The sequence below is a fragment of the Gymnogyps californianus genome, chromosome 6, assembly GCF_018139145.2.
Source record: "Gymnogyps californianus isolate 813 chromosome 6, ASM1813914v2, whole genome shotgun sequence".
NCBI classification, from domain to species: domain Eukaryota; kingdom Metazoa; phylum Chordata; class Aves; order Accipitriformes; family Cathartidae; genus Gymnogyps; species Gymnogyps californianus.
In genome coordinates this window covers 14,658,600-14,672,656 of record NC_059476.1, presented here as the reverse complement: position 1 = coordinate 14,672,656, position 14,057 = coordinate 14,658,600, and the positions used below count along the sequence as shown (strand labels likewise).

The 14,057-nt window shown below is 42.5% G+C and overlaps 1 protein-coding gene across 3 annotated transcripts in view; it reads right to left on the bottom strand.

Annotated features, from left to right (window-relative positions):
• Positions 1-2,477: 2,477 nt before the first annotated feature.
• SH3PXD2A (SH3 and PX domains 2A) overlaps positions 2,478-14,057 on the bottom strand; it is a 262,150-nt gene continuing 250,570 nt past the window's right edge. For all 3 annotated transcript variants that reach the window (XM_050898788.1, XM_050898789.1, XM_050898791.1), the window contains 4 exons: positions 8,208-8,542; positions 7,292-7,341; positions 4,999-5,118; positions 2,478-4,867 (listed from right to left, as the gene is read on the bottom strand). In XM_050898788.1, coding sequence (XP_050754745.1) covers positions 2,972-4,867; positions 4,999-5,118; positions 7,292-7,341; positions 8,208-8,542 — 2,401 coding nt within the window. In that variant the 3' untranslated portion in view covers positions 2,478-2,971. The remainder of the gene's footprint in view (positions 4,868-4,998; positions 5,119-7,291; positions 7,342-8,207; positions 8,543-14,057) is intronic.

Here is a 14,057-nt window from a genome sequence, read left to right as displayed (position 1 = left end):
TCACAGGTAGATCCTGAAGCCCTCACACTAACCCGAGCCTCGCGGCGAGCCTGCATCCACCGGGGACCAGCCTCGTGCAAGGCATGCAGCAGCCAGGCACCACAACCGTCTGGCAAAAATGGCTTTGCCCCCCTAAACCCTGCAAGGACTCCGGCAGTTCAGAGGTGCTCTGGGCTCGGCTTTGCTGGATGCAAGTGCGAATATTTGTAGTAGTCCGGACTCTCCTGTCTGTGTGCTGCTCTTCTCTCCCTGGGTAGGGGCTCATGTCACATCACACCATACTCAGAGAATTCAGTGGCTCAATGCAGAAGATCTGGGACCTGTGCTTTTACATGCCCCCAAAGAGATGACCTAGTGGGAGTGTCTTTAAAGAAAACTTTAGAATATTTTAAATAATAAGTTAATTCTTAATAAATATGTGCTTCAAGAAAATGATAATTATATACTGCACCTTTAAATAATGCACTTAGTTCTCTGCATTGGCTTCCATTTTGGTTTGTTTTATTGTTAAAGTGCATTAATTCAAAATAATGAACCACTTCCGCATCATTATTGTTAAAATAAATCATAACAACATTAATACGAGTCACTAAGTCACTACTATTAGTACTGCAATCTAGCAGATAACTCTATGTATTGCTCTATTTAATACTGTCCAGCAGAAGAATATAATACTTCTATTATAATCTCACAACAGCTCCAGCAGTCTTTTATGGCTGCTACCATATTAGTACAACTAAAAATGGGGAGAAGTATGAGAGACAGGGCCACAATGCCTCAGACACACATCCAGTAAGATGTAGCTAACTGGATACATACATATATATTATATGGTAAGACGTTAAGGTACATAGAGGACCCTGCACACTGATACGAGCTGTTGTGCAGATACACCTCCTCCTGCCACCACAATTCAAAGGGATCCCAACGAAACAGCCTCCCTCCCCACTTGGATGCAGAGAGCTGCTCGAACCACAGCACTGTTCATAGCCAGTTATGGCACCTGGATGTTGTTTCAGCTACCAAAAGGATATCAGTCAGGTTAGCTGTAGGCAACTCTCTCAATGTTACCATGGAAATCAATAAAAACCGCAAACCACCCAAAAAAAAAAAGACAAGAACAACGTATAAATTGTGAAATTTTTTTTTGGCAGAGAAACATCCCCAGTAACACACGATATTGTTGTGCTATTTTACTCAGCCCCTTGATCCCAGCTATTTTAAAGTCTTTCTAATCTTTACCTTCCAAGCCTAATTGGTATGAAACTCTGGCGGAAAAAAGGGCTTGTATCATTTTGTGTAAACCAGTAGTGAAATGGTCTGCCCCCTCCCCCTTAAAACAGATTTACAATGCTGCCTATTATTTAAAGGAACTAGGTATTGATCTTGAGTGATTAACAAGGCCATTTAAAAAAAAAAAAAAAAACAAAACCCAAAAGCATGACTTCCTCAAGCACAGTAGAGATTTAGCCAATGATGTTTACAGTACAAGAGTTGGCTACCTCAGGAATAACTCTGTATTCCTAGCCTTTTCCAATGGATGCCTCTTCCATTTCCCATCACACTACCCCCACCGTGTGCCATGTTTCAAAGCATGAATTAAGAAAGGCAAACAGAAATGGAACTAGAAAAGGCAGCTTCCTGGTTAGATGCGTTGTAGACCTAATCACTTTGATATTAAATCTCTGAGCCTGAGAAGCCCAGGCACACTTTTCAGTACAAACGTACTTTTTGGATTCAAGTGGGAACAGAAACAGGTATTTGGCTCCTACTTTAGTTTTAAGTCTCTTCTGGTAAAACACGATAAGAAAATAAAGTAAACCCAGAATGCACAGAAAAGACAAAAACAAAACACAGAAAAACAATTCCCCAAAAATATACAAATTAAGGATGTGCAGACTGAGTTTGATGGCTTTTTTTCCCCCCCTCATTGTAAACACTGATGTTGCAGAAGGTTACGGCTATTTCTAACTAATACCTTGGTGGGCCCTGCCAGCAGTCAGCACGCCTGGATTCAGACTAGATGGCAAAAACAGAAGTAACACATTTGACAGCTTTGTCTTCAGTGTCTTAAGGGACTTTCGTACATTTTGATATTATGACAAGTTTTGAGAAACCCAACTCTGGGAAGAGAATCAACCAGGATCACCTGGCAGGAGTCAGGCACAGAACTAAATATGGAGCCTACAAAGTAATCGACGTGCTTAAGCATGGAGTTTGTAGGTTTGTTTTTACAAGCACCAGTAGGCATCACTGCCCTAGAACACCTGAAATCCCAACTCAACGAACAAGACAGAACGAAAGGAAACAAAAAGCCCCCAACCAACACCACCTTGATTGCCTTTTCCGGTGAGTTAGCAGTAACAAGAAAACACAGCTGAAGTCAGAGACCAAATCTCTCCATGATGAAAAGGCTCCAAGTCTGGACCAACCAACTGTTGAGAACAGTAAAAAAAAAAAAAAAAAAAGTGAACATCTCCAAAGGATTAGAGTCCCTCTGTGTTTCAGAAACTTCCATTTGCTTCTTGCTGTAAGTTCTGGAAACGCACCCAAACTCTTGGGTATTCCACGTATGGACAAGAATGAGGAGAAAGGAAGCCAAGATTGTAAAACAGAGTTTGGCACAAAACTCCCCAAGTAGATGCATGTGTATTTCTCTCTCACAAAAGGCACACATTTGGTTTCTTATCAATAACGGGAAAGATGGGATGTCATACCCTGTTACACATACAAGATTATTAACAACTTCACAAAAAGGCATTTGACTATGCTGCATCTTCCTCATAGTTGCTTATGACACGTTAACCCCACAAACCTCTCCAGAACACGGCAGATTTGTCCCCAGCATAGACTCCTTTGTCCCTTTGTACAAACTGGAGCACAGGGAAACGTCTTTTTGTGTAGCAATTGTTTTTTCCACATGTACACAGCAGGAACAGTATAAATTAGGGAGGTTAAAGATATTGCAATATTAGTTCTTTTTCTCCAAGTAATTTGAGGGCACCCAGCCTTTGAATGGCTTCACACCATTCATGATCTGGCAGTACCACCAGCCATTCGGGTTCCTTTCGAGGACCTCCATGCAGACACCTTCCTGAAACCCTGCAGTCTCCTCATCCCCTTCATAGTCTGCAATGGAAACATAGATGTCCTTGAGATTGTTGTGGATGAACTGGGATTTCTCAATGGGCTTTGGCCTGACTGTGGATACAGGAATCCCATTCCTCTGGGTAGGGAGGTTGGAGGTGGTCTCCGAGCCCTCTGTACCCGACCGCTCAGGCTGCTTTCCCTTCGCATCACCAGGCTGTGACCAGGCGTTGCTGAAGGAGGAATTCCGACGGACGGTCCTAAGATGATCTGTAGTTGTTAAAGACTCATTTCTGCGCAAGGAGCATGACAGGTTGTTATCCTTTGGTGGTGGAGACACAAACACTGACTGCGGCCGGACAGCAAGTTGCCTCACACCATTCCTCATTTTGACTGGCCCTGATGGTTTTGAAAAACCACCAGGAGGTTTGCTTGGGATGGGTGGTGTTGCGCGTTTGCTCTGGTTGATGGTGTTCAGAGCCTGAACCCTCTTCTCTATCTTCTCTAAACTGTTTGACTTGTTTTCATTTTTCCTGTTCCTGGCAAGTGAGGCATCAGTCTCTGCTGATGTGGTTTCTCGTTGGTTATCAGGGAGAGCCAAATAATGGGAAGGAGCCCAGCCTTCCATGTCTCCGTATTTCAGGTACCACCATCCACTGGCTTGCTTTTCCAGCACTTCCACTTCTACTCCTGCTGGGAAGCAAATTTCAGAATCCTGTACTTTTTGGTATGAGTCAATGGTCACATAGAAACATCTGGAGTAATTTTCTTGCTCAGTTTTGGCTGGATGGCTAGAGCAGAAAATGCCACGGGAAGGAGCTGTGATGAGATCAGCTGAGCTCCTCCTAACAGGATCGTCTTGGTTCTCAGAAGCTGTGTGTGGGGGGCTCTCGGACTCTTCACTTCTTGAACCTTTAAGTCCACCTCTGAGTTGCCCAGTTGGCCTCAGCTGACGCCTTAAAGTGCTGATATCCATCTTTTCTTGGCTCTGAGAGTCTGCCTTATTCAGGAAGGGTTTGGGCCTAACAATTGGCTTTGCTCTAATGGAAGGACTCTGCCCAGGCTCTTTCTTCATGCCTGTTCTTGGCATGCTACGTAAGCCAACATCTGAAGCTGACCTTGGTTTTGTCTCCTCGCTCCTGGAATAGTGACATTTTCCAAGATCGGGCTGGATGTTTTTGTCCATCTTGAGCTTCACAAGTGATGACTTAGGAGAGCTGGAACATGGAGAATTCCTTCGGATCAAGGAGAGAGAGGAGCTTTTCTGAGAATCGGAGTCTCCACTAGATTCCTTATTGGACAAAGCATCTTCCACATAACGCCTGAATCCCTCGTTCTCATAGATGGTCTCTTCTTCGTGAGCAACATCTTCTGAAGACTCTCCTACTTTGAACTTTGCTTTCTGAAGTGATGACACAGGAGAGGGCTTGAGCGGCTGAAACAGCCGTTTTTCAGGAGTGCCCTCTTCACGATGACTTTCACTCACTTCACACTCCGAGTCAAAGCCAAAGGCAGGCACATCATACTCAGGTTCTTCGTATTTCAGCTTGTGGGGAGAGTCCTGAGTATCTCCTGAAGAAACTGTTCCAGGAGTTGTTCCTTCTTCAGAGTCTTTTGGTTTACTGGGAGGTGCTGGGGGAGGGACTTTCGGGCGGGTTAAAGTACTGGTTCTTCTGTTTAAATTCGGCTTCTTCCTCTTGTCAATGTAAGATGCTGGAGCCCATCCTTCCTTCTCTCCAATCTGCACGTACCACCAGCCGCCAGAATTTTTTTCTATAACCTAGGAGATGACAAGGAATATGGTACTTAGGCAAAAATCTCAACCAATTGCTTTCCACTCCTCCCCTTTCAATCCAGTCCCCTGCAATAGCCAAAGATTACAATTTTTCCAGCTGCACTGTTAAGGCTCACCTCTGCTTTTTGTCCTCCACGAAAGCTTATACCATCAGAGATACACGACTGGAACTCTGCAATGGTGTAGTATTCCACTTCCACGGAGGGTGGCTCTGGTGGTTTGGGCAACTGAAAACCCTACGGCAAATAAGAACTTTTGTTCAATTAAACCAAAGAAACAGTGGGCTGAACAGCAGTATGAAAAAATATTTGCCTTTATTCACTAAAACTCTTCCTTCTTCCTGTGCTACTTCCTAATGATAACTTCCCAGTTCTCCAGAGTGGAAGCTGATGTATTGAGATGGGCCACAGGAGAGAAGCCTTTCAAAATACACACTGTTCATGCCGCCTCACCAGCTATTAAAACTGTGATAATCTTTACCTGAACAGTAAAACATTTTACTGATGGGCCATAAAGTGTGAGCTGCCATTCCAGTCACAGTAACAACAGTCCATTTACTCTGAGATTTTATCCGGAAAGACTTAGTTCTGGATGGCTTGCCACAACTGCAGAAAATTGCATTGCAACAGGCCCATAATACATTCTGCCTATCATCAAATATACGACCTTAAAATGTAATCCTAATGAATTATTGTTTAAAAAATCCAGCAACAGATTAAGAGCAATCTGAAATAATCACTGATACGAACTAATGGGCATCTGTTGTAGCAAAAAACAAGGATAATATCATAGACTCCTATGAAGAGCCTTGCGCAGCTAAAGTGATAGGAGAAACGAAGGACTCCTACTATAGGATCAAAAGATTCCAGTTCCTTCCCATAACAGAGACCCAGAACCTCTACTCAATCCCAACACAACCTGCATTTAAAGTGCATAGAGGTTCCACAAGAAGCAGGATACTGCTATTTTACAGCCATTCTGGCAGCATACCAGACTCCTCTAAAAGCTAAGTACCTTTACGTTAAGCTGTCACATTTTAGACTTCGTTACAATTATTTTTAAGGTGATAGATGAGATAAAAGTCATTTTATCTCATAAAAGAATTTCAATATTGAAAGCTTTTCAGATTAGCACATTGCTCATCTACAGAACGACTAGATGATGGTGAAGCTTCACAGCTTCTGCACTTCACTGCTTATGGTTCTAACACAAGAACTGCAGTATGTCAGGATCTCTTGAACACAGGTCAGACCTGCCACAGACAGACAGAGGACAGCCAAAGACACAAAGTGATCCTAAGCCATTAATGGGAGAAGTGCAAATTGCATACTGTGCTTTATTCACATGCTCCTCCATTTCTAAGATATCCTCATAACTAACAATCCATGTTTCATCATACGCAGCATGTGGCATTTCACAGAGAATGTATCGGGAACTGTGTCTAACAATGTTATAATTGGATGTTTCTGCACTATAAATGCTGAAATACAGCAGAAGTGCAGCATAATAAAATGCCTTCAGATAATAGGATGGTTTGGATTAAATGAAGATAATTGGAAACAGCAGACATGTTCAGGGTTTCACATATATTATCATTGTTATTTTTAGCATGGGATGAAGTGTAGTAGTCTTGCCAAAACAAAGTCTAATTGAAAATAATGCAAAGAGAAATAGGAAGAAAAAGCTAATATGCTATTAATCTAGTTTGTTAAGAGGCATCTCAGACAACACAGAAAAATTACAAGTCACGTACTGCTCATACAGGGTACAGCAAAGATTAAACACTATGTATTGCCTAGTTATAAATAAGTTACTAGCACGACTTTTGTGCAAATAGACTACTGAGTAGTTCTTATCTGAAGATGACAGTCCTAATCTCAAATTGGTCCAAACTTCCAGAATTCTAGCTTTGAGGATAAACAATCATAGGAGGTCTCATTCCTGTAGCACACATCCTTCCATAAGATCCCAAGTCACTTTAAACATACACAAGAGTGAAGCTTAGCCATCTCAAAGATGGTAGCAATGGAAGGAGAGGAGACGTTCCCAGTTGTTAAAGACAAGAGAAGGTCAAGAGATCCAGTCTGGGCTAAAGACACCCAGAGGAACTTTAAACCTTCTAAGTCAGCCAAACAGGCTTTAATGCTCATGCACAGAACATAGGAGCTTTAGGATGTTCTCCCTTCAGTTCAATACCTGCTTAGTTGGGGCAACAGTTTGAAAAACAGAAATCCCCAATTAACATTAGGATGTCCAGAGATCTGCTCAATACTTAAAACAATAAAATGAACAGGCTTGCAAATAAAGGATCTCTCAGATACCCCCCACACCTTGTACAGCTGTGGAAAGTCTCATAAAACACCTGCACACCTACCCCATTGCTAACATATACCATAAACCAATACAAACCAGACTGGATTCTCTTCGTGGGGGTGGCCTTGTTCTTAGATTTGGAGAACCTAGGCAGGAAAGGGAAAAGGGAGAGTTTATTTAACTTTGTAAGTACTGCTAAACACGTTTTTCAGCAGCTCTCTGCTGTTACACAGTTTGAGAATATTAGAAGTCAGTATCTGCAATATTTAAGGCATCTCTATGAAACAAGATAGGAAACTATGAGGGTATATTAGAAATACCAGGGTAGCTTAGCTATTCATCTCAGCTAAGCCAGCAAATTTAAGAGGAAATCACTGCCAGAAAGTAGTGGATTGTATTTTCTGCTGGAACTGACCAGCTCCATTGGAGATTGGCCAGCAAAGAATTGGCCTAATACCTAGTTTTCCCCCCAGCAGTAAAAATAATCCACTAAATTAATAACACTCACACTGTCCTCTATCATAGCATCTTGCCATTCCCTGCACAGACGAGTGTTAGCATCTGCATTTTGCAGATGAAGTAGTAAAAACATTATAGCAATTTGCTCCCAGGAAAACAGCAGAACAAATGCAAGAGAAAACATAGGTGGTCTCCTTGACTTTAACACACCATCACATCATCTGCATTACTGGGGATGGGGGGCACATTTTAAAGTGTTCAAAAGGAAAAAAATCTCCTCTGGGGAAAAAAAAAAAGTAAATACATACTGGCTAAGATAAAGAAGAACCAGCCAGCCCTTGTATAATGTGAAGTTAAATTTTATCACTACTAATGAAGGACCATGTCCTGAGTCCCTGCAGATCTACAGACAATGCAAAGATCTGCCCGTGTGGACTCAGCTATAAGGCCAGGACACAGGGGACCTTAGCTGACAGGCCATGCCAGCCCTGAAAGGTAGAAAACAAGAATTCATTGCAAGCCAGTGGAAACCCAGACTACTTTGCTGCCTTACTTATTTGAGCTCTTTGTGGTGCTATCCTTGCTATGGCTGGGGATCCTTGGGCCAGTTTGGAAGCTTGCTTGTCTGGGGTCATCATGGCATTGCCATTAGAGTCATTGCACAGGATGGGCAAACTGATTTCCTTCTTGGTAATATGGGTTTCTGCAGTCTCGTTTTCTGCTTGAGTTTCCTTGTCAGTGGATGATTTCTTGTTCAACAGGTTACTGATCTCCATGATGTTTCCTATGATTTCCACTGGCCCAGTTAAGTTCTTTTTCCTAGATGGAAGATCATCTTTAGCCTTCTTCAGATACGAAGCTGGGGCCCAGCCCTCTTTGCCTAGATACCTGTAGATGCAAAAGGAAACATCATCACATCAAACAACATTTGAGATGAGAAACATCTCACGCATTTCAGGTATAATAGCTAAGGCAAAAGTGATGGGTGGTAACATAAAACAAAATTTGTGGTTCTCAGACAAGCTTTTGTGGTCTTTATTCATTTATTACCTATTGATCAGACATCTCAAAGTCAGCTGAGCTAGCAGTGAACTGCGGACTGCTGTTAAAAGCCACTTCTTGTCCTAAGGAAGGAGTCTCTCTGGATAAGAAATAGTTACTCACAAGGCAAAGGGCATCACCAGTTTGTTTTATGCCATGCTTAGACAGTACTAGGTAAACTCTGTTTTTTTGCTGTATGGGAAAATACTAACTACTGAGTAAAATATTTTAATAGTTTTAATACTTCCTAGTGGCAACTCAGAATGGAAGAGGGCTAAAATAAGGGTGTACAGAGCCCAGTACAGAGCCCCTACGTCTGCAGTTTATAAGGCCCTTGTGCAAGCCTGCCCCCTTGCAATTATAACAAACACTGCCCCTCCTCCCATAACTCCCAGTCCTGTATGATCCACCTGATGGAGAATATGCGACTCAAACTACTGCAGCTTCCTCTAGCACTGCAAGGTTGAGAAACAATTTGACTAAGGAAAAATGGCTTTGATGGAGACTCATTTTCCTGAACAACCTAGGGGCTATTTGAAGAAATAAACTGGGAAATCTGAACAGACACCTGAATCCAGTATGTGTTCCCGGAGCACCAGCCTGAGTTGCTCATGCTACACTTCAAACTGAAGTAATTCTTCCACAACTGGGCTTTTGGGAAGATGGTTTTTCTAACTCCTGCCATTCCTAACACCTCAACAGGGATTTCAGATTACAATCAGACTCCAGGGAGGACCACGTGGATGAACTCTGCTTTCCCTAATGAAACCCTAACTTGCTACAGAGTGAGTCACTGAAACCTTTCTCTCTTTAATCTCTCAAGATACCCAAAGCAGGCACTTGAACCATAAGTAGGAAAGCAGGCACCATTAAAATCCTGGTGCTTAGGAAATCTGCAGGAAATACAAAGGTTAAAACAGTAGGACTCTAAGGCTCTTTAATGAAAATGGAGACTCATTAGACAGCAGAGGAAGGAGCTGGGGCCGGGGGGAATATCAGCAAATCGTTCCCTGGCAGATGAGCGACTCTGTCATGCCAACACCTGGATTCTGAAGTTTGTGGTGAGATTTCTGCACCATGGCACACCCTGGGCTCATTCACCACATCCAGACCCTCAAGAGTGGCACTGGGACTTGGCACATGGGGAGAACAGGAAAATGCAGTGTAGGTTTGCTTCCCTAGACTTCTTCATTACTCCTCCTGTACAAAAGCAGATACAATTGCTGTACTTCTAGCAATGACCACAAGGACCTTTCTGTCCAAAATCTTGCCTTTTCCTCCCCTCCCATCTAGATCAGCCAGGATACTAGAGATGGTGCTTCTCCCTACATACCTGCCTTCTGTCACACATGAAGGCAAAGATATGAGATCTCCCCTGCTCAGAATTTAGCGACAAGTTTTTCCAAAGATTCTGGTGTCAAAGGAAAGCATCCCAACAGCTCTGAGCTTTGTTTGCCGCATGGAGACTAACAAAAAGTAGCAAGATGGTAATGACTTGATTTGACTTCTAACAGATACACAGCACCCAGCCATGGATACTATGTCAAGATGCAATTTGGATCTATTCAATCCTGTCCCCTTTGAGGCTTTTCTGATAGGCCTCAAACCAAGCCAAAAAAAGGAAAAGAAAAAAAGGCCTCAATATGTGCCATGTCCCCTGTTGTGGCAAGGCATCTCTCAGTGCCATTTTCCAGCCCTGAAGACTTTTGGCTTCATCCCCTTTTGCAGTAGATGGCCCTTTTGCAGAGCTACTGACCAATGCTTTCTGCTGCCTGTGCATCACGGAAGTTTTTTTAAAGGACATTTATAACTTTACACGATCTGGAGATATAAAGGTTTTCGTCTGTGAGAAAGCCACATTGGCCAATGCACAGAGCAATCCAGTTCCAAAAGTTACTTTCAACAGAACTTGATTGTGCAAAATCAGCAAGAAAAAACAGTTTACATCCACCTCAGTTTGTGGGAGACTTAACATGTTTAAGATCACAAAGGCAGCCACAGCCAGGTTCTGTACTGGCTCGTTAGTTCTCCTGCCAGCTGTATGTATTTGGATCAGCCCATATAACACCGCTGCTTCAGACACCTCTGATCTCACGTAGTTTCTCCCAATGAATAGTAGCAGCAATAGCTGGACGGTTAATAACTCTGGGCAACATGCTTTCAGTAGAGAGGCTGTTGCTGGTTATTTGTTCCTGTGAGTTAGTAAATTCAACCTCAAGTTAATGCTGAGCAGTAGCTGCCAGCAACTGCCAATTTATTTGTGCAACTTCACAAATAAAAGCTACTTACGTAAGTCAAATAGGCTTATATTTTTCACCTTAGTCCTTGAACTTGGCAATCTCAAAGCCCTTTGCAAACATCACCTTGGAAGACTACTTGATCTCCCCATTTTATACTTGAAAGAACTAAGGCAACTGCTAATCAGCTTCAGAGAAGTCCTGAACCAGTAACGATCTTCATGTCTAAGAGTTGAATCACAAGTATTCTTCCTTCATTTATATTCATATCCTACTGGAGACATTTCAAACCCCATCCTAGATTCCTTATTTCAGTGCCTCTACCACCACCCAATTGCACTTCATTCACACGGTCTGAGGCTCAGAACGAACCACAAAATGAAGAGGCAGGCAAATAGCAACAGCTTTACTTAGCATATTGCTACTTACTTGGCCTGCAATCCACTTGGGCACCATGAGATTACCTCCAGGTGACAGTAACTGATACAAAGCAAGATCTAAATAATGGATGCTAATGCCAGCTATGATGATAACGGGAAGCACACAGATCCACTGAACTCAGTAGAACAATAAGAAGGATCCCAGGTCAGAGCTTTCCTTTCACTTCTCCAGAGTCCCAATGATGGGTTTTTTTTTTTTAAGTTATAATGCACACAGGGCAAAATAAAGGAAGACACCAACATTGCCTCTAGCTTCTACAACATCGAATTGGGAAGGTCGCAGAATTAGGTGCAGTGATTTGGTTCCTCAGTGATTCCAAAACCCTCCCTGTTCATATTACATGAAGGAAAAAATGGATTCAAACCATAGGAATGTTAAAAAAAAGTCAGAAGTGCCTCTGCGAGTCTGACTGAGAGTCACATCTGCTTTCCAGCTCCAGAGCACTGGAATTACTCCAGAGGGAAGCAAACTAGGGGGAAAAAAAAAAAAGAAAAGAAAAAAGAAAAAAAGAAAAAGAAGGACAGGAAATGAGGATCAGCACATGGCCAGGAATTTGGGGAAATTACATATTTAAGGTGGAACAAGCTAATGTCTTTAAGGTGGATTTCATTTGCAAGCCGCTGGATTTGTTTTTATTTCTACACACTTATGTGTGTGTTTGGTCTCTGTTACCCAGCCCAGCAGACAACAAGGCAGCAGGATTCCACTGCAGTCTCCTCCTGCTCCCTCTCCCCTCACACTCACTGCAGGAGACGGAGTTGCTCCTTTTAAGGCACTCAGTACTCAGAAACGTGTATTGCTGCAGAAGAGTAATCCTTTTCTGAGTGGTACCTAACATTATTCAGAGGGGTTTAAGTCTACTAAACAGCACAAGAAGTTGGAGATCAGCTACCCAGGCTGCAAAGGACCAGCTTGCAGGGATGGATCACCACATCAACATTTCCAAAAGTGTTGCCCATGGAAAAAAAAAAAAAAAACCAACCTGTTTCTAAGAGCAGTTTAATCCTCCAGCAAGACTGCAGCACAGTGCTCCAGAGCAGCAGAGAGGATGATGGCTATACCCAGCACACGCGTCACACACGTATGGGGAGCACCTAATCCACCTTTCAACAAGAAGAGGGGTTGCTCAACTCAAAACGCCTCTTACAAAAAACCTAACAGCATGTTGCATTCTCCAGCTACCATGGGGTAGATGGGGCATCCACTGTCCTTCCAGTAGATCACCATGAAGGAGCCACTTAAGCCACTGCAGCAAGTGTTACCGTCACCAGAATGTACTTCTGCTATCCAGAAAAATGTGTGTTTTGGGTTGGCCCAAAGGAGTGTGTGAGGAAAAGGGGGGGGGGGGGGGGGGGGGGGGGGGGGGGGGAGAAAAAAAAAGAAATTCTGCTTATTGTAGAACTGTTAATATGGCAAAGGGGAACCTACAGTAGTAATAGGGCTGCATTTCAGAAGGAGAATACCAAAATAAACTAAAAGATATCCCTCAGAAAACCTGTGTGCTCTTGATTCCTCAATCTGCAACTTTGGATTCCACTTCTGTGAATGATTAAATGAGAAAAAAAAAATGTGACCTGACCAAACCCAGGCATTTTTGAGTTCCTCCTATCTAAAGTGCCTTCCTGGCTCCACTGCTATCTTTATTAGCCTATTCCCTCTATGGGAGCATTACATGGGGGGGGGGGGGAAATCAGTTTTCTAAGTAAGAGACAGCAAGAAAAACAACAAAATCCCTTCAGTCAGCGTTTTCATAGTCCTCATTCATAGCTGATACATCAAGCGGAATTCAAACAAAAGCAAGTTATGGCTTGGGGAGGGAAAGGGGAAGAAATAATCACTATAATTACAGGCTGAATGGAAAAAGATAACTAGATGAGATGTTTTGTGCCACTGGAGAGATAAACCTCCGTTTTTAAGCTACCTGTTGTATCACACCTTGTTTAAAGAGAAATAGGATGTCACAGCACTGCCAGATTCACATATAGATACAAAACAAGGGGCAGAATCATGAAAAAGCACTAAAATCTAAGTGCTGTGTGAACTTAGATGGAGAAAGCTCTCATTAAGTACTCATCCTGACATCTTATATCACTATCTTAGACATATCTAACCTACATTCCTCCCATAAGCCTTTAAAAAGGGGATTCTTAAGTCACAACTCTCCTCTATGACTGCTGTTTCAAATACATAACAAAGTTCGATACACAATGATAACTTCGCCTGCCCTTGGAATCCAGTCCCTCTACATTAGGAATATCTAATGTGGACAAACAGGAATCAGGCAAATTAGTTGAAACCATCAATAAGTTTGGAAAAGGGCTATAGCCAGCAAACTGATCTCTTATATCCCTGAAAATAGCACTACCTGCCCCAAACAGCTCAAGAGATCACAATCAGCCTTTCAGCATTGCTATAAATAGATTTAAACGTGTTGCAGAATAACTCTTATACTGGAAACACATTAAAATTACACACAACAGAAAGCTTTGTTAGGTCTCACAGATCTTAACTCAGATATGGGCTTTTAACTTGAAGGAAGGAAAAAAAAAAATCTACAAGTTCAGGAATTTCCCCACTGGAATGGTCCACAGCTTTTGCAGACACTGTAGTGTTACTTTAATCACCATTGTATCGTCTTAGCCTTTTCTTTACATTTATTCAAGAGGCACTATGAACAATTTGGG